General features: G+C 33.7%; 1 protein-coding gene across 2 annotated transcripts in view; it reads left to right on the top strand.

Annotated features, from left to right (window-relative positions):
* The first annotated feature begins 383 nt into the window (after positions 1 to 383).
* LOC128644189 (protein Wnt-3a) overlaps positions 384 to 26,174 on the top strand; it is a 130,650-nt gene continuing 104,859 nt past the window's right edge. For both annotated transcript variants that reach the window (XM_053696892.1, XM_053696891.1), the window contains exon 1: positions 384 to 606. In XM_053696892.1, coding sequence (XP_053552867.1) covers positions 536 to 606 — 71 coding nt within the window. In that variant the 5' untranslated portion in view covers positions 384 to 535. The remainder of the gene's footprint in view (positions 607 to 26,174) is intronic.

Below are 26,174 nucleotides of genomic sequence, written 5' to 3'. Positions count from 1 at the left end.
AGAAAAAGAAGAAAAAAATCCTATTTTTTATTTTTAGTGATCTCTGTCCTGGGAGTGATCAAGTAGGTTTGTTCATGTCCTCCACAGGAGACCTCTTGTGTATTTAAACCCTTTAAATCTTCTCCCCTTTAAACACTATTTTATCGTTGCTTGTGGGCCAACCTAATGAGTATTAAACACTATCTCCTTGCAATTAGCTCACTCCTGACTTGGCTTTCCTGATTGACAGAGAAAAAGCAGTATCATCAGAATTTTCCCCTTGGCAATAAGTGCTGATTGGATCCTCAAAGTGAGCTTCTTCAAACTTTTTTTTTTTTTTAATATTTGGCTCCTGAGTTCTCCTGTCTATACTGGAAACAGTCACTTCTCTCAGCTGTCTTAAAAGGACTGCAACATTTATACAGCTTGGCTTATACATCACTGTACATATCTCATTACATTATTATATATTTTTATTTTTTCATATATATATATATATATAAAAGAAGATTGCAAAGAATATCTTTTCCTTCAAACTTTTACTGGACAAAAAAACATGGGCTATTTTGGATATGTCCTCTTCTTTTGTGGGCTGAATCAGGTCCTGTCAACTTACCCAATTTGGTGGTAAGATTCATTCTTTGTTTTTTTTAATTCCTATAAAAATATGTTATGTATTTGCAATTGCTAAACTGCTTTATTAGAGTCAGGATTTTGTCTTTCTTAGTGCAAATGGTGCATTTATCCTAAAGTAAATATCACTGTATAAACATAGGTATATGTGTGTTTACACATGTGGCATAGACATTGCAGTTTTGTTTTTTTGCATTGTTACCTGATACTAAGTTGGAGTACAGTACAGTGCTATCAGATTGCGTTTGTAAGCCACAGTGTTCTTTGATCCTTTGGTTAGAACAAAAGCGTTTGATTGAATTAGAAAGATAATGCTACAAACTTACACGATTACTTCAAGGTGGTTTTGAGTCAGTCGACTTGAAGAATATAAGAGAAATGGAGCAAGGGATTTTTTTTTTTTTTTCTTGCTGTAAGGGATTCACATTAAATCAGGTAAGACAAGACTCAACAGCTTGCAAATGCTGACAGCCACCAGAAGCTTCTGTTTAAGCTGCTGTGGAATAGGCTACTGCAGATACAAAAAAATCTGGGGACTGTTGTTAGGGGTCACCCAAACTATTGAGGTGCCTCCCTGGCACAAAAACTGCCTGGTAATACTATAAATCTGCTATGGGTTTTATGGGTCGTTGTGGTTCTTTTTTTCCCACTGGGCTGAGTTACTCAGTGACATATTTGTATTCCAGTTTATCGACATTTTCTACATAATTAAAATATATTGATACATTTGTAGGTTAATTGTGCATTTTTTTGTTTTTAAAGGGAATATTATGTGTTTTTTTGGTTTCTGTAAACCTGTATTAATGAAAGTAGCAGACCCCTTTATCTATACATTTATGCAAGTGAATTTAGTTGGGGTTTTTTTTTTATGTGAGAGATTTGTAAGGTCCTTAGTGTCAATTTTACGTTTTTTTAAAAAAAGATTTAAGTGATAAATATCAGGAGAAATATTTATCCGGTGCTTGATATACGTGTTTAAGAAAAAAGGAAATATTTGTGTTAAATGTTTGTTTTAAAATTAGATTTGTAAATGCAAGTCTGAGAATGTAGTATATTGCACAATGGCTAATGTGTTGTCTTAACAGCAGAATTACAGCTTTTAAGTCCGGTTGATGGGTGGCTGTGCTGGTTGTTTAGTGGGACTGAGATGGGCAGATGGAATAATGAGCTGAGAGGGGTACATTGGTATGGATGTGAGATTTATGAACATACTGGGGCAGATTAACTGAATGGTATGAGCGGGTATGGGCAGAGCGAGGGTCAGATTTACAGGTGTAGACTGGGAAATACTGGCAAACAGTGGCACAGAGAGGTTCAGATTGATGGGCAGAGGTCGATAATGGCAGGAACAGAGAAAGGCAGGGAAGGTTACTGGTAGGTATTTGTGGTCAACAAAGAGAGGTCAGATGGAAGTATGGATAGAGAGGCAGAGAGAAGGGCAGATTTACAGATGGTAAAATTGAGGTATTGATAGAGGGACACAGAGAAGGACAGATTTACAGATGGTAAAATGAAGGTATAGAATAGATAGAGGGACACAGAGAAGGACAGATTTACAGATGGTAAAATGAAGGTATAGAATAGAGAGAAGGGCAGATTTACAGATGGGCAAAAAGGGACAAATTATCAGATGGACAGAGATTTTTGGAGAACCTGATCAGAGAATGGGCAGATTAACAGATGGACGTTGATTTTTGTAGAGCCTGGGCAGAGAGGGGCAGATTAACTGAATGGCAGAGAGTTATTTGAAGAACAGAGAGGTGCAGATTAACAGATGGACTGAGGGATATTTTAAGAGTCTGGGCAGAGAGGGTGCAGATAATCAGATGGGCAGAAGGGGATATGGTTAGAGATCGATAGAAATGAACAGTAATGTAGAGAGAGGGGTGAAAAAGATCAGAATGAGGGACAGAAGGTAAATTATAATCTACTTGCATGGGGTTCAGGGGCTGATTCTATAGGGGATATAATGGTACAACAACAAGTGACTTAATCCCCAGCAGCAGGCCAGGTGTGCAGTGGGGCATTTCTCTGCCTGAGTGAGCAACCAGCCTGAGGAGCTAACACAGGGATAGGCTGAGCAGGGCATGTTGTTGTCTTGCTAAAGTGATTACCTATATCACAGCACTGAGAGCCAGCTCTGCAGTAACAACCTGTTTGTACAGGGGAGACTGTTCTGAGAATCATATCTATAATTATAAAGCTCACCGCAGAGAGCATCAAGTAAATGGAGCTGAAACAAAACATGTATCTACACATATATAGCTTGTGTTGTAGAGAGAACATAGTATTCAGTGTAGTGGGATCTGTGAAATAGTTTGTATAACAATAAAAGTTGTAGCTCCATTTAGCAAGTGACAATCTCTGTCATTTTCTTGACAAATATTCTGCACATGACACGAGCAAAGCAGATCATTGCGTATGATACAGTATAATTATATTATCTATCTCTCTCTCTCAACTATGTCTGTAAATTTGATCATTACTAATTATAATTTATCTATAATCTTTCTCTGCTCTCTCTGTTCTTATCTATGTCTATGTATGTTTGATCATTATTAATTATATTATCTATCTATCTCCCTCTCCCTCTCCCTCTCTCTCTCTCTCTCTCTCTCTCTCTCTCTCTCTCTCTCTCTCTCTCTCTCTCTCTCTCTCTCTCTCTCTCTCTCTCTCTCTCATCTATGTCTGTGAATGTGATCATTACTAATTATAATTATCTATCTATCTATCTATCTATCTATCTATCTATCTATCTATCTATCTATCTATCTATCTATCATCTTTCTCTGCTCTCTCTGTTCTTATCTATGTCTATGTATGTTTGATCATTATTAATTATATTATCTCTCTCTCTCTCTCTCTCTCTCTCTCTCTCTCTCTCTCTCTCTCATCTATGTCTGTGAATTTGATCATTACTAATTATAATTATCTATATATCTATAATCTTTCTCTGCTCTCTTTCTATCTCTCTCTTTCTTATCTATGTCTATGTATGTTTGATCATTATTAATTATATTATCCATCTCTCTCTCTCTCTCTCTCTCTCTCTCTCTCTCTCTCTCTCTCTCTCTCTCTCTCTCTCTTTCTCTCTCATCTATGTCTGTGAATTTGATATTTACTAATTATAATTATCTATCATCTATCTATCTAATTAGCTATCTATCATCTGAAAATTATGGAAATAAAATGAAAGGCTGAAGTACTAAAAACAGTTTTATTTCTTTTTTTTTACTAGAATATTGTATAGATCCATTTATTGTATAAATCCATTTACATTTAGGAAACTATGAAATATTGCTTGTTTAAATGGACTTAGAAAATGGAATTAACTAGTACTTTCTTATTGAGTGGACTAAGCACCTTTTGTCCTGATTACTAACAAGTTTTCCCTTGTTTGCTAAACTGCAGTGAAGTGTTTCCATATTACAGAAATATAGGAACCAAAGCAAAAGTTGCACTTGCATGTTGTTGTTGGACAGGGGGACAGGATAGTGGGATGGGTGTCCACCAAACATCTTAGGTATTTGTGAGGGGGCGTATTTATTTCAATGACAAGGTAATAAAATGCAAATGCTCTCTTGAAAAGACAGGCACAGGGGACACCTGGACTGCAATCAATAAAAACCTATCTTTAATTCACAGTTATTATACAAGTTATAATTACAAAGCACTGCTGCATTCCTCTATCTGAGAAGGAAATTCATTCCTCAGAGCCTCCATAAATACTCTCCTTGTCACCTACAGAGTAAAATACAAGTCCTTACATCTCATATAAAGCCAGGATCAGAAAAAGGAGTCAAACTAAATAAAGAATATGGAGCACATCACATCTATAGTGCACCTATATTATTTTATTTTACAAGATTTATAAGCAAATTGCTATCAATATTATTATTAGTAGTAGTAGTAGTAGTTTTTTATGTAAAGCATTTACATAAACTGAAATACAATTGCATTGTTATTGGTATTGATTTGAAGGGACAGTATACTTTTTTTTTTATTGTTTAAAAAGATAATCAATTTATTACCCATTCCCCAGTTTTGCATAACCAACACTGTTATAATAATATACTTTTTACCTCTGTGATTACCTTGTATCTAAGCCTCTACAGACATCCCCCTTATTTCAGTTCTTTTAACAGAATTGCATTTTAGCCACAGGAGTGAGCACAATGTTTTCTATGTGGCACACATGATCTAGCACATCTAACTGTGAAACACCGTCCAAATGCACTGTGATAAGAGGTGGCCTTCAATGTCTTAGAAATCTGTTCATGAGCCTACCTAGGTTTACTTTTCAACAAAGAATACAAAGATAACAAAGCAAATTAGAATGTTGTTTAAAATTGCATGCCCTATCTGAACAGTTGTTTGATATGTACAGGACCTAATATATATCTGTAGTATAGTAGAGGAGATAATCAAGAACCTCTAAGGGGTGTGCAGATGCACTGAAAACAATACAACATTTGCTAACAAAACACTAATTTAAATGCTTTTAAACATTTATTTTGTATTGTTTAATTGTCAATATACACTATGAAAACACACATTTAGATAGATATATATTTTATTATTATTATTATTATTATTATTATTTCTCCTTTAATCAGGGTTTTAATAAACTCTCTTGAAAACCAAACACCTTTAAAGTGCTAAAAAAAAAGGTCAGAAGTCAAGGATTTAATCATTTAAAAATCAGCAATTAATTATGGCTCAATAGACCACATTTTTTTTGTGGTTATTGATACCAGAGTATAGTAAATGGTTTTAAAATGTATTATATACACCCAAGAGGTACAGTCCCCTAGACACATTAACAGCACAGTCTCACAACTTTGGGCTCGATTTATCAATCACAAGAACTTGCTTGCCGTGATTTATCAAGCAGCGGTCACCAGACCGCTGCTTCCCTAAGTTCTTCACCACCTTAAAGGTGGCGAAGAACTTAGGGAAGCAGCGGTCTGGTGAGTCGAGTCCGACCGAGGAGATTGACAGCTCCTGCCCGCGCGTGATTAGCTGTGCGCAGGCAGGGGGCGGGATTGCACGCGAGCGCAAAATTGCGCTCGTGTGCAATGTTAATTACCTGCTGGTAATTTCGCCCCGCCACAGACGAGCTGAGGCGTACATGGGCACGTATACGGGCCCCTGTACGCCTCAGCTGTGATAAATCTAGCCCTTTGTATACTATTCAAAAGAACTTAACCATTAATGGAGGAAGGGGGGTAATGAGGTTTATACAGAAGATTACATTTTTTTTTCCACATTGTTATCTCTCTCTTTCTCTCATTTTCTCTCTCTCTCTCTCTCTCTCTCTCTCTCTCTCTCTCTCTCTCTCTCTCTCTCTCTCTCTCTCTCATATATCTATGTAAGTATATATGCCTGTGACACCTGATGGATGTAGATAACAAGAAAGTAAAAAAGTTACTTCATATGCATTTCCAAATTAGGACAATTAAAAAAAATAACCATAATAAATTTTATTTGAAACATAACTGTGTGACTCCCTCACCTTGGTCACCGGGTTGTGACATTCTAGGGAAGGGATGACAAACCTATATGAGACTGTGTGCCCAATCTACCAATAATCTTATAAGTAAAATCCTCTCAAGTACCCAGAATATTTTTTTAAAGAGACATAAATCATTAAAGTACTTTTTTAAATATAAATCCATAATACATATATCAGTAAATACATCTTAATTGCTTATCTATAACAAAGATCCATAAGAAAGGTAAATGCATTATTAAACTTGCAGACAGTAAATCTAAGTAGTATGGTGGTCACACAGAAGTCATCATTTATTTTTAAGTGCCACATTAGGTATGGGTGACACCCTTGTTCTAAGGTATTCTGACATATTGTTTGTGAGGAAGTGATTTTCTGATTATACGGTGTAGAATAATTTACAATAGGAGATAGGCTGTAAATTTTAGCTTTCCTGAATTATCCTTCATTTACTTTGGTTATATATACAACATAAAAACAGCTTTCTATAACATTTACTGGTTATATAATTAGACATATATGCAAGATATTAAAAGTTTAGACAACTATTATGATACATTGAGCAATATTTGACTGTATGGACACAGTTTTAGTCCATTTCTGCCTGTGTACTCTTTAAATATTCCCCAAATATTTGTACTGTATATATTTATATTTTACTTTTTAAAATAATGTAATCATACTTTCCTTTAATTTATTATTAAGCAACCATTTTTCTTCCCCCCCCCCATTAAAGGGACAGTAAAGTCAAATTTAAACTTTTATGATTGTGAAACTCATTAACTGAGGAGGTAGTGAATCCCAACACCTTAGCTACCTTTAAAAATGGTTTAGATACATTTCTGGCTAGAAACAGAATTCAGGGATAGGATTGCTTGTGTTAAATGGGTCACCTTTTTTATTGGGATTAATTTAAGCTCAACTGGAGCTTTTTTATAAGTATATTAAAGGGACATTATACACTAGATTTTTCTTTGCATAAATGTTTTGTCGATGATCTATTTTTATAGCCCATACAGTTTTTGTTTTTTAAAATGGATAGTTTTGCTTATTTTTAAATAACATTGCTCTGATTTTCAGACTCCTAACCAAGCCCCAAAGTTTTAGGAGAATATCGATGTATACCTACACCAGCTTGCTCCTGTTTGTGTAAAGAATCTTTTCATATGCAGAGGAAGGGGGAGGGGGGAGTGTCTGCTTTTTCCAACTTGCTGTGGGTGTTCCAGTAACCTTTTTAGCAGAGCTAAACTGGAAGCTTCTAAGTAAGTTTTTAAACAGTTTTATACTGGATTTTTAGATCAGTATCTGTGCATCTTATTCTTTATAGTAGTGTCTATTACATGCAGTTATATGAAAATTGGTGTATACTGTCCCTTTAAGATTTGTATTGGTTGAACTCAATGCACTTCTGTCTCTTTTAAACCTCATCTGCTATGTTACTATGGATAGATCATGCAATTTTAAACAACTTTCCAATTTACTTCTGTTATCAAATTTGCTTTTTTCTCTTAGTATCTTTTATTGAAGAGTAAAACTAAGTAGGGTTCATATGAGCTTAGAAGTGTCTTTAGTACTCTATGACAGCAGTGTTTTGTAACATTGTATAACAAAGCTACAAATAATGTTGTGAACACTGCTGTCATAGAGTACTAAAGAGACATGCACACCCCTGAGCTCTTCTGAGCCTACCTAGTTTTACTCTTCAATAAAAGATACCAAGAGAACAAAGCACACTTGGTAAGAGAAGTAAATTGGAAAGTTGTTTAAAATTGCTGCTCTATCTGAGTCATAAAAGTGTAACTATGACTTTACTGTTCATTTATTATAGAGTGGGTAATAAAACACATTTCTCAATATTTGGGTTGCCATAGCAATATCTATTTTTGAGTTGAATCCTTACTCAAAGCTTCATAGTTTCTGTATATTTAAAATATTAATTAGAATATCAAATGTAACAACTACATATTTAATGAACCAATCAATTATATGAATATTGGAGAGAAAAAAAAACATTCAGATTTTTTTTCAAAACATATTTTGGCACTATCATTTAAACTCTTATTGAGATATTAAATGTATAGAGGTCCAATTTCTACTGAATATGTTTAAAGATATAATGCAGAAAATATATTATTTATAGAAAGTACACTAATTTAGTTGCTACAGAGCAAATAATAAAAAAAAATGTCTGGGCTAAAATAATGAGAATGTTTGTAATTAACTTTTAAAAGGTAATTGTGCTTTCTTAATTATTATTATGCAAGGAAAATGTAAATATTATTTCACAAATGCCACTGATTTGATCTCTTTAGCAATAAAGGAAATCATATCCCAGGCTTTGTCCATAATGAATAACTTAGCTGCATATACTGTGTCTTAGGTACCAAAAATAGACACTGTGCTAATTGCATAAAGTGATTTTTTTTTTCTAAAGAAAGTGTTTCTGGATAATTCTGTAAAGTTTTTAGAATGCCATGGTTTACCTTTTAAACACCATTGTCTTTCATTAAACAAACCATGTCCGTCTGATAATGTTAATATTTATCTTTCTATATAGTTTCAATATCTGTACATCTCATGACTCTTTCTGGAAGGAAATAATCTTAGGGAGTTTAGAGCAATGCAAATGTGGAGATTTTAGGTAATGCAGCAGGTTCATGACTTAACCCTTTATCTTCCACACTCATGTAAATCTCTGTCATTCAGCTCCTATCAGTTTATAAAAGAGTTAAAACATTGACTACTAGAAAGAGGCTACATTTCTCGATGGTAGCCAAAAGGGTTAAATAATTAATGCAGAGAATTGATTTATTCGTTTGGGACTTTGCTGCTTTGTATAACAATAAACTTTATAACGTGTCTGGCAGCTCAGGAGTTAAAAAGGCTTTAACACTTTCATTACCCCTGTGGAACAAAAATGAGCTCTCTCCTTTGCGTATCCGGCAAATGCATTTCAAGGGGAAGAAAACAAAAGGATGCATTTTTTTTTTACAACTGTGCTTCATAGGTAGAAAAAAAGGAAAACAAATCCCTTTGGGATATTTTTACTTTGATGAGTGCAGGGTTTGCATTAGCAAAACCTTGTTGGCCTTATATATCCTCAGAGGCTTAATTTTTAGGATTTACTGGTGACAGTGACAGTAAAATTTATATAATTTCAGCACAGCGGTAGCTATTTGCAAGGATCTTGCTCATCTGATATCTAACACTTACAGAGATATTTTTGGATGTCATCACTTGCCAGAATTATATCATCTGAGTCTGAGCACCTAATCCCACAGCCTTCATCAGCCTGAATACTGTGTGGAATTTTCCCAAATTTTTAGTAGATGCACAAAAAGATAAATCCAATCACTAATTGAAACCATTGTAGTTGCACATTTAAAGAATTATTATATATTAGATAAGAGTCAGTTCTATAAACAGCAATCCTACTTCTAAAAACCCTCGCTAGTACTATGAAACAACTGTCATAATTCTCTGAAGTAAGTTTTTATCTTGCGAACAGTGTGACTCATAAAGGGGTGTTCCCTGCTTTTAAAGGACCACTCAATGTAGTATAATTGCATAATTGACAAGTGCATAATAAGATAAGGCAATAACATCTACTCTAAATTTCAAAGAAGCAGTAGATTTTTTATTGCCAAATTTATTTTTTTTCTCCCTTTTTCCCCGGCCCTCTGTATCATGTGACAGACATCAGCCAATCACAGACTAGAATACGTATACCCTGTGAGCTTGTACACAAGTGTGAATATAAAAAGATTGTGCAAAATTTCATGATGGAAGTAAACTGAAAAGTGTCTTAAAACTTCTGTTCCTTCTGATTCATAAAAGTTTATTTTGACTTAAGTGTCCCTTTAAGTACAGTATATGTAAGTACAATACAGAAGGGCTTATTCAAAAATGTAATTTAAAATCATATAATGAATACATATAATATTGAAATAAAAATGTGCAGTAAAAAACAAACTATTGTTTAATCACATTAAACATTATAACAAAGTGGTTTTGCAAAACTCGTATTTAATGGATATAATTAAAAATCCTATTGAAATTAAGCAGGAAACGAATTATTTAAGGTACGCAGTAAAAAATGTAGTTAAACTACAGTGCAAATGCCAAAAAATCCTGTGAAATTCGTACATATGAGTATTATTTTCCTTACTGTAAAATAAGTTTCCCCACCTCTGCTAGAGGGAACAGGGAACAGGGGCGTTCATTGGGCGTAGCTGAAATTTCTCTTCCAGGTCTCTGCGTATTCTCTAAATATTTTCCCCTTGTAGATCTCTGGGGTTTTTTCTCGCAAACTGAAAGGTGGTAAGATTGTGTCAAAATACTGAAAACGCTTATTACCATCATAAAAAAACACATGCATACAAAAAGCAATTGTAAGATGCTATACAGTGAAAACAGAGTCCATTATTTGTATTGGCTACAGTATTTTATTGGGTCCTAGAAAGGAAATATATATATATATATATATATATATATATATATATACACACATATACAGTATATATATATATATATATATATATATATATATACACACATATACAGTATATATATATATATATATATATATATATATATATATATATATACACACATATACAGTATATATATATATATATATATATATATATATATATATATATATATATATATATATATATATATATATATATATATATATATATATATATATATATATATATATATATATATATATGAATTTGAAACAAATCCCCCACTTTTCTTAAATATTTAAGGGAAAAGCAAAATAAAAACAATGCAATTAAGAAAATAAAAACAAATCTCTGGATCAGTATATTGTATACTGTTTTTTGAAGATGATCTTTTTATTATTTTTAAACTGTATGAAAACAAATATTGCAGATAGTATAAAAAATGGCTACATTCCAGATGCCGGTCTGTGGTTTGGAATAATACGCTCTGAAATAACTTTCGGAGTGTTGTAGATTTGCTTCACTACATAATGTTTAAACAGGCACACATCTTCTAAAGGTATCTATTGTCTTTCACTAGGGGTAATTATCAACTAGTAAAAGTAACAAAATTGGTTCCTTTTTTATCTATGTGTTAATTATTAATTCAGTGCCTTTCAGAAAGGTTGCGCTACCCAAATATGTCTTGTTCAACCTGTCTCAAAATAGACTATATATCACTTCAGAATAAAAGGGGCGTTGAGTAGACCTGCCATCCTCTTTAGGTTGAAATTCCATTAAAATACAATTGAATTCCTCATTCTCTTCTTTTTTTTGTTCACATACAAGAGGACCTGACACGACAACCACAGCCTTAACATCTATTTTAAATAAACAGAGCTCTGAGTTAAAAGGAAAGCCACATGGATATACTGAGAACTCAGATGTGTGGTGCACACACAAATACTGACATACAGAACCACAGACACATACTCATGGGCACACTCACACACTTGTACATGTGCACAGTGACATAAGAAAGGTTATAGACACACCAACACACACCCATGGACAGGACACACATATAATACAAACTTGCAGACGGACACACATATACACACACTTCTATATATATATATATATTTATATAACACCCGTATATAATATAACATATTTAATATATATAAATATATATACTGTATATATATATATATATATATATATATATATATATATATATATATATATATATAAGGTTTTTATGTTTTATATTTGCGTTACACTTTATTCATACACATGTATATATATATATGTATATATATTTGTTTTTTCTTTTTATGATTTAAAAGTGGTATTGTATAGCTAGTTTCACCATGAGGCAATTTGCACTACATTTTATTCTCAATAAATTGGTATTTTTGGCATACCTGTATTATATGTGTTTTTTGATTGCAGCCACTCAATCTCTGTTTAATCTCGGAGTGTGCTTTCTTATATATATATATGTAATAGAAGGCAGCACTCACTGGTCTTGAAAGAAGCAAAAGTATCTTTAATTAAGTGATGTTTCGGGGACAGCTCCCCTTCATCAGACCCCAAGGGAGGGAGCTGTCCCTAAACATCACTTAATTAAAGCTGCTTTTGCTTCTTTCAAGACCAGTGAGTGCTGTCTTCTATTACCTATATCATAACCTGCATTCAACACCCCTGGCAATGATACATCTGTTTGTGAGAGTGCACCTATCTCTGCAAGTATATATATATATATATATATCAGGGTTGATTAGTTAGTTTTTTTATTAATCTGAAGAATAATTCCAGCTAATAAACTGCATATCGTTTGAGCAGAAAAGTTAGAAAAGAGTATATAGAACAGCATAATCCAGAAAAAACAGCATTAATAATTGTTTAACCTCTTCATTGGAAGGGAATACATTTGCTCACCAGAGAGCTTCTCGGCTTTTGATATGCAAATGTACCAATGTGAGGTGCATGAAACACAAGTTGTTTGTGATTTATGTTTTGTCTGTCAATGAAGGGCAGTTGTACTGCTCACTAAGAGCTTTTGTTTCTTGCGGATACATTTGTACAGGGAATTTACATTGGAAGACTCAGCAGCCAAGGGGTTTATATACACTACTCATGGCTAGCAAAATGTGTGAATATTATTTTCCAGATTTATTTGTTTATATAATCGTTGTTTTAACCGGTAAGATCCTGAGTTGGGATGGGTGAATGTCTCAGGATATTATATAAATGTTGACAGTTCTCATTCATTATTAAAGAATACTGAATATTTTCTGAACATTCGACACATTTTCATTTTATTTATTTCAATGTATCTTTCTTTATATGGAATGTAATATTATTATATTAAATGCTTCACTTGGATGTTAAATTTAATATATGAATATCAAATTAAACATTTGAATATTCCAATGTTATCATTCAAATGTTGACTTGTCTATATGTCTATAGTGATCATCATTCAAATATAATATTCAAATGTGGTTTCAGCAACTGAATGCTACATTCCATCTTCAGATGCTCTAATGCAATATTAAAATGTTTACATTTGTTTTGTAGTAAAACCTGAAAGGTAAAATGAATGACAATGGGATTATTTACCCTATTGCCCAACTGCTGTCAGTTAAACCACGACTATATCTTAAGGCATTTTGTACCATGGGCCCTGAGTGACAGAGGGAAAACAAAGTTTGCCCCTTTTTACAAAAATATGTTGCTGCAGTGGGATTAAACCACTGTTCCATATTATTGGCACAGTAATGATTAAATTGTTGCCCTATATAGTACTGCTACAAAAGGGTTAAGCTGTTGCTCTATGCTACCTTGGCATAAATGGATTGAATAGTTTCTATATAAGTTATAACACAAAGCTCGGTTAATAAATGTCCTGCACTCAAGGGGGCTTAATAATTGATCTTTGTGCATTAGTGTCATTGAAGGGTTCAAATCACTGTTCATCTAGGGGCAAATACATATGGGAGGCGTTGGGGCTGAGCAGTATTTGAGAGCATGCACACACACACATACATATGTATGTACATATTGTAATTACTTAGTGTTATGGAATATAGTAAAAATACATATTGTGGCAAAATAAATCAGTGTTTAAATCTCAGCTTAAAGGGACAATCCAGCCTAAATTTAAATCCACATGGATGCATTTCAGTGTTGAATAGAAGCATTTATATAATATATATGTATTAGCAATAATGCTTCTAATAAAAGTTATAGCTGTTTCAAAAGTGTATTTAAGTATGCGCCGTGCACCAGCATTTTAAACACAGCACTTGCTCAGAGTGTCTAAGATGCTTGAATCATTTCGTAATAACTAAATTTGTAAATTGCTGACATGATATAAGCCCCACTTACTCTCTGAGCAGCTGTAGTATTTAAAATGCTGGTGCACTGAGAATATCTAGTTATGCTGCACATGCACGTGTAGAGAAAAACTTTAACACTAAAACACTGATAACTTTTACTAGAAGCATTTTTGCCAATACATGTATATTGCAAATGTGTTTCTATTGAAAGATGTAATTCATCTATGTGCATTTAAATTTTGACCTGAATGTCCCTTTAAACTTCATGAAATGTGAGAGTTTATGTGTTCCGTCAAATACACAAAAGTAAATTCAGAACACAATCCTCATCCCTACACAGTGCACACATGACATCATCAGTGACATCATTTAAAAATACCAAATAATTAGCTAATTAGCTTACTAATGGAGTTCTAGGAATATATGTAGCATAGGTTCTAGGAATATATGTAGCATAGACAGATTGCATAAAACAGGGTTAGACAAATCCCAGGAGCTTGGAGAATTTTAACTCTGACTCCTGACATTTTGGGGTTTTCTACATGTGGTCTCTTTGTAAAATCCTTACCTGGCTCCAAAAATTGTGTGGCTGGATCCTATGGTTTTATATAAATGTATTGAACCCCTCTTAAGTATATTTTAGTCACTTACTACTGTACTATCTATATTTTAGTGTCATTGTGTTGAGCGACATTTAGGCCTAAGTAAAAAATTGATCTTTTCATCCAGCTTTTAAGCATGCCATGTATGTAATTATTAAAATTATTATTTCCTATTGCAGCTTTGTTTTACCAGTTAAAGACAAATTGTTCTATAAGCCAAATGTTTATCATCATGTTTAATATTCAAATGTAGTAAAGGCAGAAACATTTTAACTGTTCAGTTGAAAGGCTGCGAATATTGAATGTTGTAGATTTTAGGTCATATAAAAAAAAAAAATAACCTTAATGGGACATTGTATTGACAACATTGATATGGAGGGATATTTCTCACTGAAACATTCCCAAATCATCTAGAAATATTCTTCCTTTAACCCCTAAATTAAAGTATATTTCCAAAAAACATTTTATAAATATATCTTAGAGGAATGTGTTCAAAATGTCTGACTTAGACTGTGTCTATATCTCAAGCAGTCTATAGACAAAAAGAAATATTATTTTGAGGATTTCCCTGTCAGGGCCTCCTGATATCGCTTGTTCCCACATGGGTATAATGTAGCTGCTGGCGTTCTCATCTTCTCAGCATGACACCCCAGTAGGTTGGCGCATAATTAATCTGCGTAATGAAGAGCAGAACCTTATTTGCAAATACTAATATATGCATAAATGGGATAGTTTTCTTGAAACAAAATAAAGACAGTAAACATGAAGCATATTTATATGCAGAAAACTCTAAAGATACCAAGGCTTGAGGGACCATGGATAGCTCCGTGATTGTACATTCCCTTGAAATATGGAAGTTTACTATTTAAAAAATATCACTAATAATTAATTATAATTAGTGGCTGCTAAACTGAAAAAACAAAGTATCTAACAGTTTTTTTTTCTGCAATACTTTGACTTTGATGTATAGTCTACCAAATGCATGTACAGTCATACCCCTTTTTTGGTTTCCTACTGCACATAAAAGTTATATTTACACTATACTGTAGTCTATTTTTTATTTCTTTTATTTTATTTATAACCAACATAGGGTACAAGAGTAAACTTTGTATCTGTGATACACCACGCAGGGTGTAAAAAGAGATTACAAAATTGATAAAGCAATATGGTCAAATGCAACAATCTTCAATATCAAATACATTAAAGGGACATTATACACTATTTTTTTCTTTGCATAAATGTTTTGTAGATGATCTATTTATATAGCCCATAAATTTGTCCTTTTTTAAAATGTATAGTTTTGCTTATTTTTAAATAACATTGCTCTGATTTTCAGACTCCTAACCAAGCCCCAAAGTTTTATGTGAATACCGTCAGCTACCTACAGCAGCTTGCTCCTGTTTGTGTAAAGGGTCTTTTCATGTGCAAAAGAAGGGGGGGGAGTGTCTTATTTGCCACTTGCAATGGGCTTTCCAGCTACCTTTTCAACAGAGCTAAACTGAGAGCTTCTAAGTAAGTTTTTAAACAGTTTTATACTGGATTTTTATATCAGTACCTGCGCATCTTATTCTTTATAGTAGTGTCTATTACATGCAGTTATATGCATATTAGTGTATACTGTCCCTTTAAGAGTTCAATGTTCACAGTTACAGTGAAGGCAACAAGAATCTTCAACAGATAAGAAAACCGTCTAGAATATATGCATATGTACCTCAATGTTGGGGTTTTATTATTTTATAAGCTAAAGCAACTAAACTACACATCTATAAACAGAAACAAAATAGAACTAAAATGAGTACTCTCTCTCATAAGAAGAGGTATCACGCTGTAAGAAAAAATATGGAGACCCTTTATAATTTAGGTTAACTTGAACTCAAACAAGGTCAGTTTTAATGAGGCATAAAAAAACACAGGAGAGAACTCCTACTCCCCTGCCCCCATCTCCCCCTTGTTATTTATTTCAAAGACTATCAATCCAACCAAAACTCTGGAAAATCTCCTGTAAGTGCCGCCATACAGAAAAAATCTGATTTCTTAAACATTGCTATTGATTTTTTCTGGATGCCTTCCGGAAAGGAGCATATTACCTTGAACCATTTGGAGAAAAATCTCTTGACAACTGTATCCTGAGCGGGATCTAAGTCGTATTGTTCCATACCAATCTGTAATAAGACTCTACTAATACATTCTTTTATACTTGGGCTGTGTTTGGATTTCCATGAGCTTAGGATCATATTTCTACCAATCAGTATTGCTGTATTGATTAAGTTACTATTTTCTTCCCTATATGATTTTTCATGCATTAATATTATATCTAGTAAATCTAGGGTCAGTGGTCTTTCTAAAAATTTGTTTAGCCAGTATGTAACTTTAAGCCAAAATTCTCTAACCTTAGGACATGTCCAAAAGCAATGTTTTATATCCGCTGATGGGTATGAGCATCTAGAACAACACATTGGCTGATGTGACTATTTAGATATTCTATCTGGAGTTAGATACGTGTTGTTGATCAGCTGCATATGCACTTCTCTCCATGTTTGTAGCTTGCTACATTTATATAAGATCTGCAAACTCTTAGAAACTCTGTCTGCTGTAAAATCAGTAAGATCTGTCCTCCATTTAAAATAGATAATCTCTAAGTTTTTATGTCCCATCTCTGTCTTGTGTTAGAATCTTATACCAGATGGCAATTGATAGCTGTCCAGCTTTATATAAAGTAATACCTTGTTCTAATCCCCCTAGAGACCAGTCCCTTCCATACTTCTCTATCAAATGAAAATAATATTGTCTAATCTGTAAGTAAGCAAAACATTCTTGAGCAGGTAGTAGATATTCTTGCCTTAAAGTCTCAAATGATTTAATTGAACAAACTCTTGATCCTCTAGTTGATATACGAACTCTAAGCCTTTTTTATGCCATTTTTTTAAGTGCTAGTCACTAGACTAGGTGCAAATTCTGGGTTCCCCCATATTGGTAGATATTTGGACATATGTGTATCTATCTTCAATGTTTGACTATATTTTTTCCAGGCTTTGATTACATTGAAAAAGGTTTTTCTAACTTTAATATTCTTGGCGATATGTTTCTCTGGTAAATGCAGTAGCCCTGGCAAGGAGAGTGGAGTAATCACCTCCTTTTCGATTTGTAAATGTGTAATTACATTTTTTTCTGTGATCCAATTAAATGCTATTTTAAGCATAGATGCCCAGTTATAGAATTTGATATTAGGCATTCCTAAACCTCCGTAATCTTCTTCTTTTATAAGTAAAGGAAGATTTTGAAGAATAAATAATATCTTCGGAAAAATAATCATTTTAATCAGATGTATTTTGGCTGAAAGTGCAAGTGGAATATATTTCCATCTTTCAAGCTTATCTATAATTGATTTCCAGAGTTTGTTATAATTTATCTTGTACCAGTCTGACGGATCTCTACTTACATATATACCAGGTATTTAATGACATTCTCTGCCTCTTTAAATGGATGGGAGTCTAAACTCCCCCTATCCTTATTTAACCAGAGAATTTCTGACTTGGATGTATTTATTTTATATCCCTAAAAAGAACTGTTCATATTTATAATTTCCAATAAACAAGGGATATTCTTTTTTGAATTACTAATGAATACCAGTAGATCATCTGCATATAGAGATAGGATGACTCTAGATTTTCCCACCCTTATGCCTACTAAATCCTTCCTGAGACAGATTGCTAATGGTTCTATAGATAAGTTAAAATATAGTGGCAAAAGTGGGCAACCCTGTCTGGTGCCCTTGGCTATGGTTATTTTATTAGAGAGAGATCCATTTATTAATAAGGTAGAAGTGGCATTTTTATATATTAAATCAATAAACCTATTAAATTGGCCAGTGATTCCAAAGTTTACTAGTGATGTTAATAAGTGATTGCATATGATAGAATCAAAGGCCTTTTCTGCGTCACTTGCTATAAGTGCCGTGTCCATGGCACTTTTACTTTTATCGCTTTGTTTCTGCACCTTGAGCCAAATGTTTTCAATCAGTACCATTAATCTCCTCATGTTCCTAGCCATGTTTCTACCTTGCATAAAGCCTGTTTGATCTTGGTGGATTATTGGGTCGATCATTTTTTTAAGCCTATTTGCTAATATTGCCATTAGCAACTTGTAGTCGTTGTTTAACAGGGATATTGGCCTATATGAATCGACTTTCTCTGGGTCCTTATCTTTTTTAAGGATTACATTTATAACTGATGCTGAAAAATAAGGGGATACCATACTGTTTTGTATATAATAATTATTAAATATATCTTTTAACGTGGGAGCTATTTGTTCTTTGAGAATTTTATAGAATTCTAGTGGTAATTGATTTGGCCCTGGGGCTTTCCGTGAGCTAGATACTTCAATTGATTTTAAAATTTCCTCTTGTTCTATGGGGGCATTGGGAATTTCTAAGTTTTCCTTGGTCAATTTTGGGACTTGTTTGCTCTTCCAAAATATATATTTGTTACTATTGTTTATTTCTTGTACTGCATAAATATTCTTGAAATAGTTAAAGAAAATCTCTGTAATTTCTGCGGTATTTTAATATCTTTGCCCGTTATTTATAACAGCATTTATGCATGTTTTTTTTTTCTTATGGGCATTTTCTAAAAGTTCTAGCCATCTCATAGTTTTCCCATTAAAGCTACGGAAGATTGCCTTTTTTTTAAGTCTGGCTGATACAATTTGTGATTAAGAAAATTATTCCTTTCTATTTTTTTTTTTTTTTTTATATTTTTTCCATAATTGGGGTTTTCAATATATCTTTTAAAGCTATTTCTTAGCGTGTTCGAAAATTGTAATTCTCTTGCTTTAGACTTTTTATTTTTTATAATAAGCCATGCTTTTATTTCCCCTCTAAAATATGCCTTCGCTGTTTCCCATAGTATTTCTGGTTTTTCTATTAAAGTTAATAAACTCATTCCATTTACTTCTCATCCAGTTTTGAAAATCTATGTTATTTAACAAGTATCTTGGGAAGAAGAAACAGCTATTCAGGGATCTTCCTTGTAGCTTATTGTGTATAAAAAGAGAGATGCTAGCGTGGTCGGATATGCATACGTCATTTATTCTTGTATTTAATTCCATATGTAATAATTTCTTGCTGACTAAAAAAAAATCTAATCTGGAGAAGGTCTTATGCATTTTGGACTCACAAGTGTACAGTTTTTGATCGGGATTTTGGATCCCCCAGATATCCTTTACCCTTAGGGTTTTGCATATGTTAGAAAGTATTTTAGCTTCTTTATTGTATTGCCTGCTATATCTTTTATTTATTCTGTCTAGTTTTAGATCCATCGTCATATTATAATCTTCTGCTAAGATTAAGTAAGACTCGGAATACGTTGTCAATTTTAGTACTAACTTACTACAAAATTTCTCGTCTAATTAGTTTGGACCATATATATTACATATAGTATATCTTATTCCTGTAATCTCTAAATGTAAAATAATAAATCTTTCTTCCCAGTCTAGCTCTTGGGAGAGGATTTTGTATTCAAGATTCTTATTGAAGAGACAGGCTACTCCTTTTTTCCTTCCCTTGCATGGAGTGGCAATTACCTCCCCAGCCCCCACCCATTTCATTGTTAATGTATTTACTTCACTATTTCTTAGATGTCTTTCTTGGATAATAGCGATATCTAGTGAATCTTTATGAAGATAGTTTATAATCCGTTTCATAGAAACATAGAAACATAGATATTGACGGCAGATAAGAGCCATAGGCCCAGCAAGTCTGCCCGACCTTACCTAACAGTATAAACTTATCTAGTTCGTAGGATAGCCTTATGCTTGTCCCATGCATTTTTAAAGTTCCCCACAGTGTTTGTTGCTACTACCTCTTGAGGAAGTTTATTCCATAAATCAATCACTCTTTCTGTAAAGAAGTGCTTCCTCAAATTACTCCTGAATCTACTACCCTTTAGCTTGAGCTCATGACCCCTTGTTCTTGAATTTTCCATTTTATGTAAAATACCCACAGCCTCAGTTTTACTAAACCCTTTAATGTACTTGAAAGTTGCTATCATATCACCTCTTTCCCTTCTCTCCTCTAAGCTATACATATTTAGGTCATTGAGCCTATCCTGGTAAGTTTTATTTTTTAGACCATGTACCATTTTGGTAGCCCTCCTTTGCACAGATTCAAGTTTGTTAATATCCTTCTGAAGATATGGCCTCCAGAACTGCACACAATACTCAAGATGAGGCCTAACTAATGATCTATAAAGTGGCATAAGAACCTTACTATTTCTGCTGCAAATACCTCTACCAATACATCCAAGCATTCTGCTAGCCTTACTCGCTGCATTACTACATTGTTTACTAAGTTTTAAATCATCTGAAATAATAATTCCCAAGTCCTGTTCCTTGTCTGTAACAGTCAGTAAAGTGTCATTGAGTCTGTAATTAACATTTGGATTTTTCTTCCCTAAATGCATTATTTTACACTTTGCTGTGTTAAACTTTAGATCCCAGTCGTTTGTCCAATCCTCCAATTGTTGTATATCACTTCTCATTTTGTCTACCCCCCCTGGAACATCCACTCTGTTGCAAATTTTTGTATCATCTGCATAGAGACATACTTTCCCCTGTAGCCCTTTGCTGATATCGCAGATAAATATGTTAAACAAAACAGGCCCCAGAACCGACCCCTGAGGAACACAACTAGTAACAGCCCCCTCTGCTGAATGAACTCCATTTACTAAGACACTTTGTTTTCTGTCCTTAAGCCAGCATTACACCCAGTTCACAATTTTTTTTTCCTCTTAATCTATGATGTTATACCCCCCACGTTCCAGGATACAATTTACAGACCTATTTTAGTCATTTAGGGTGTTTTGCAAAACATGTGGGGCACAACATCCTGTAACCCCCCCCCCAAAAAAAAAAAGAGGAGGAGAGAGGGGGGAGAAAAAAAAAAACGAACAAGCCTCAATATCTCTTGATTAGTAAAATCAGCCCTTATATAAAACCACAATAGCACCCAAAATAAAATATGTTTTTCTTATTAACATACACTTTGTCCAATGCATATCATCTTAGTGTCAGATCTGACACATATCTTATTTTAAATCATATATATATATATATATATATATATATATATATATACATATATATATATATATATATATATATATATATATATATATATATATATATATATATATATATATATATATCAAGGTTGTATTGTATGTGCACTCTCACCAACAAACTGCAACTTGCCAGGGTGCTGTAGCCAATTATACAAATTCCAAAAAGAGAAAAGCACTCACTGGACTATGGACATCAGTGTAAATAAAGTATTTATTGTGACGTTTCGGGACTGGCAGCGTCCCTTCCTCTGACAAATAACAAGTGCAAAAAACAAAACATTTATAAGCCTACAAAACACTCTCACGTGTGGGCTACTAATCAAAATGAGCCGTGTGCAAAACCATCTTCAAGATGTGTAATTAGTGAATAACTGGTCAAAACATAGTAAAATATGTGTAATATGAATAATGATAGTGTGTTTAAATATAGTCATTTAACTGATTGAATAAAAGTAGAACTGATGGCCACCAACTTAGGACCAGATCGATTTTATAGCCCAAAATCATAAATTACATCAAGACCCATATGATGTGACATACCTAAGTTGCTGAGTTTTTTGCGATATGTGTTTTGAGTTAATATAGTGTTCGATCTGTTTAGTTTGGCTACAGTGCCGCATGATATAAGTGTTGACATACGGGTTATGCTAGGAGGCGTTGTAGCACCCAATGAGGATTTAGAGGCGGGCAGAGGGTCAGCCTATCACGATCTTTGTTGACACATATGTGCATGAATGAATGTTATGATTTTGGGCTATAAAATCGATCTGGTCCTAAGTTGGTGGCCATCAGTTCTACTTTTATTCAATCAGTTAAATGACTATATTTAAACACACTATCATTATTCATATTACACATATTTTACTATGTTTTGACCAGTTATTCACTAATTACACATCTTGAAGATGGTTTTGCACACGGCTCATTTTGATTAGTAGCCCACACGTGGGAGTGTTTTGTAGGCCTATAAATGTTTTGTTTTTTGCACTTGTTATTTGTCAGAGGAAGGGACGCTGCCAGTCCCGAAACGTCACAATAAATACTTTATTTACACTGATGTCCATAGTACAGTGAGTGCTTTTCTCTTTTTGGAATTTATATATATATAAATCCTTAAATCCAGAATATTATGTCAGATTATCAATAAACTGCTCTGTTGCCTGCCTAGCCTCAAATAACTATACTGTAGTCTATTAAGTGTGCAATAAAATAAAAATAAATATATATATACCTTAAATAAATACTTTATTGCTTAAAAATTCTAATCATCATCTGAGCCTTTAGCAAGTCATAATATTTTTGCTGGTGTGTGTGTATATATATATATATATATATATATATATATATATATATATATATATATATATATATATATACAGGTAGCCCTCAGTTTACGCCGGGGTTAGTAATTATATTAGATTGTAAATTGAAACCCAGTTTATAATGTAAGTCAATGGGAAGTGAGGGAGATAGGTTCCAGGCCCCTCTCAAAATTGTCATTAGTAACACCTAATACATTATTTTAAAAGCTTTGAAATGAAGACTTTACATGCTAGACAGCATTATAAACCTAATAAAATAATCACATGACACAGAATATATAATTGAACTAAGTTAAATGAACAAAAACATTTGCTGAACAGCATTATAAACCTAATAAAATAATCACACAAAACAGACTTCACTTACATTTTTCTACAAACAGTTCTTTCTATGCATTCCAATCTGGACTGAGTTATAGACAGGAAGATCTTGTTCCTTTAAAATCTGCTCGATAGCTCAGGTCTGGTTAAACTGATTAATTTCAGCTTGCTTGGCTTTGCTGCAACACAAGTGGACAGCTCCACCTACTGGCTATTTTAATAAATGCACTGCTTCTCAATGCTTTTCAAAAGCAGTCACATGACTGGAAAAAAAGGTTGTTATTCTGAAACGGTGTCAATTGAACCGTTGTAAAACGAGGGCCACCTGTATATATATATATATATATATATATATATATATATATATATATATATATGTATATATATATATATATATATATATATATGGGAGTAAAAGGGTAAACAGCGCTTATGGAGATTCTTAAAAACTGAATAATATTAAAGTCTCGGCAGTGTTGGTGGATAAAGAAAAGAGTCTTTGATAGGATATTGGAATCCTAGTGTAATGAAGGCGTAATAGATACCCTTACCAAAAGTTACCTCAACATTGAAGTTGTGATCATGAACAACAGAGACACACAGTACCGCACTATAACCCTGGGATTACTGCCTGCTGCTGTTTTCATTTAGCCTGCTATTTGTTCGGACTGATTACTCTGCCTACTGAGGACGTATCCGATTGGAGGATTCGATCACGTGGTCCCTGGTTTGTTGGGGGCCTAGGAGTTTGGAGTGGCTACGCTACTGCCGGGAGCTTACTGCGGACGCGAGAGGCGTCTGAAGCACTTCTTCTCCGTGAGGACGAATGGAGCCACCGCATCAAAAATTACAGCACTAGGGGTTCATACCAAGACAAGAAAACCAAGCTCCAAGAGGCAATAAATACAGGAAGTTTCCTAAAGAAACCAGCACAAAGGGTACCCACATCCCATTCTACTCCAAGAGGCAGCGATTTTATACAGACCAGAACATCCAGGATTCATTCAACCACTAGATACATCCTCCAATGCGGCAAACTTACCTCATAGGATTGAGGTAACTTTTGGTAAGGGTATCTATTACGCCTTCATTACACTAGGATTCCAATATCCTATCAAAGACTCTTTTCTTTATCCACCAACACTGCCGAGACTTTAATATTATTCAGTTTTTAAGAATCTCCATAAGCGCTGTTTACCCTTTTACTCCTATTTTTCCTATATTGTATAGACTTTGTCTATCATACAATATTTGTACCTTCATAGCTGCTCTATGAGATTTTCATACCTCTGACTAGCGCATTTACTTGAGTAACGCTTGTTTCCACTCACTGACACTGAGTGGTAACATTCTACTTAATTCTATATATATATATATATATATATATATATATATGTGTGTGTGTGTGTAGATATGTGTATATATATATAAGTATTTATCCTCTTAAGGACCTTAAGGACCGGGCACTTCAGACAAAAACATTTAAACAGAAATAGAGCCTTTTTCATTTTTTTTTACCTATCAAAACTTTATATTTTTTTTAGTAGACAACCCAAAGTATTGATCTAGGCCCATTTTTGGTATATTTCATGCCACCATTTCACCACCAAATGCGATCAAATAAAACAAAATTGTTAACTTTTTCATGATTTTAGGTTTCTCACTGAAATGATTTACAAACAGCTTGTGCAATCATGGCAGAAATGGTTGTAAATGCTTCTCTGGGATCCCCTTTGTTCAGAAATAGCAGACATATATGGCTTTGGCATTGCTTTTAGGTAATTAGAATGTCACTAAATGCTGCTGTGCACCACACTTGTATTATGCCCAGCAGTGAAGGGGTTAATTAGGTAGCTTGTAGGGTTAATTTTAACTTTAGTGTAGAGATCAGCCTCCCACCCCTGATCCCTATCTGACCCCTCTCAAACAGCTCTCTTCTCTCCCCCACCCCCCAAAGTTCACTCCCATCTTAAGTACTGACAGAAAGTCTGCCAGTATAAAAATAAATAGGCAATTTAAAAAAAAAAAAAAAAAATATATATATATATATATATATATATATATATATAACACCCATTTTTAATACCCTCCCCCTCAGTACCCAAACCCCCCTCCCAGATCCCTTTTCTTCAAATTATCCCACATATGATCCCCCTCATTGCCCCTCCTCCCTCCTTCCTCCTCAATCATGCAGCTGGAGTTTTTTTCCATGTAGTGTGGCGTAGTGGTCCTGCCCACTTCTGCCCTCCTCCTGCCTCCTCCAGCGGTAGGCCGTCCACCCGCCTTCCTCCTTACGCTCCCACTCATCAACGATCGGTACCACTGCTGTCCGATTCAGAGAGGTCCACAGAGTGGCCCTCTCTGCTTCGGTAACTCTGCAACTCGTGGGGCATGCAGAAATAGCACAATTTCACAATTTTGAGCGAGATTGTGGCAAAGAGAAGCGCAGGCGCTGGTCACTAAGGGGTTAAATGTGTATATATGTGAATGCATGTGTATTTATATGTTTATATGTATATATATGTATATACATGTGTATGCATATGTATTTATATGTTTATATGTGTATATATGTGTATACATGTGTATGCATGTGTATTTATATGTTTATATGTGCATATATGTGTATTTATATGTTTATATGTGTATATATGTATATACATGTGTATGCATATGTATTTATATGTTTATATGTGTATATATGTGTATACATGTGTATGCATGTGTATTTATATGTTTATATGTGCATATATGTGTATTTATATGTTTATATGTGTATATATGTGTATACATGTGTATGCATGTGTATTTATATGTTTATATGTGCATATATGTGTATTTATATGTTTATATGTGTATATATCTTGGAAAAATGGTGCTGATAGACTT

The sequence above is a fragment of the Bombina bombina genome, unplaced genomic scaffold (genome assembly GCF_027579735.1).
Source record: "Bombina bombina isolate aBomBom1 unplaced genomic scaffold, aBomBom1.pri scaffold_592, whole genome shotgun sequence".
Classification (NCBI taxonomy): domain Eukaryota; kingdom Metazoa; phylum Chordata; class Amphibia; order Anura; family Bombinatoridae; genus Bombina; species Bombina bombina.
The sequence above is the reverse complement of the archived record's forward strand: the minus strand, read 5'-3'. Positions and strand labels throughout refer to the sequence as shown.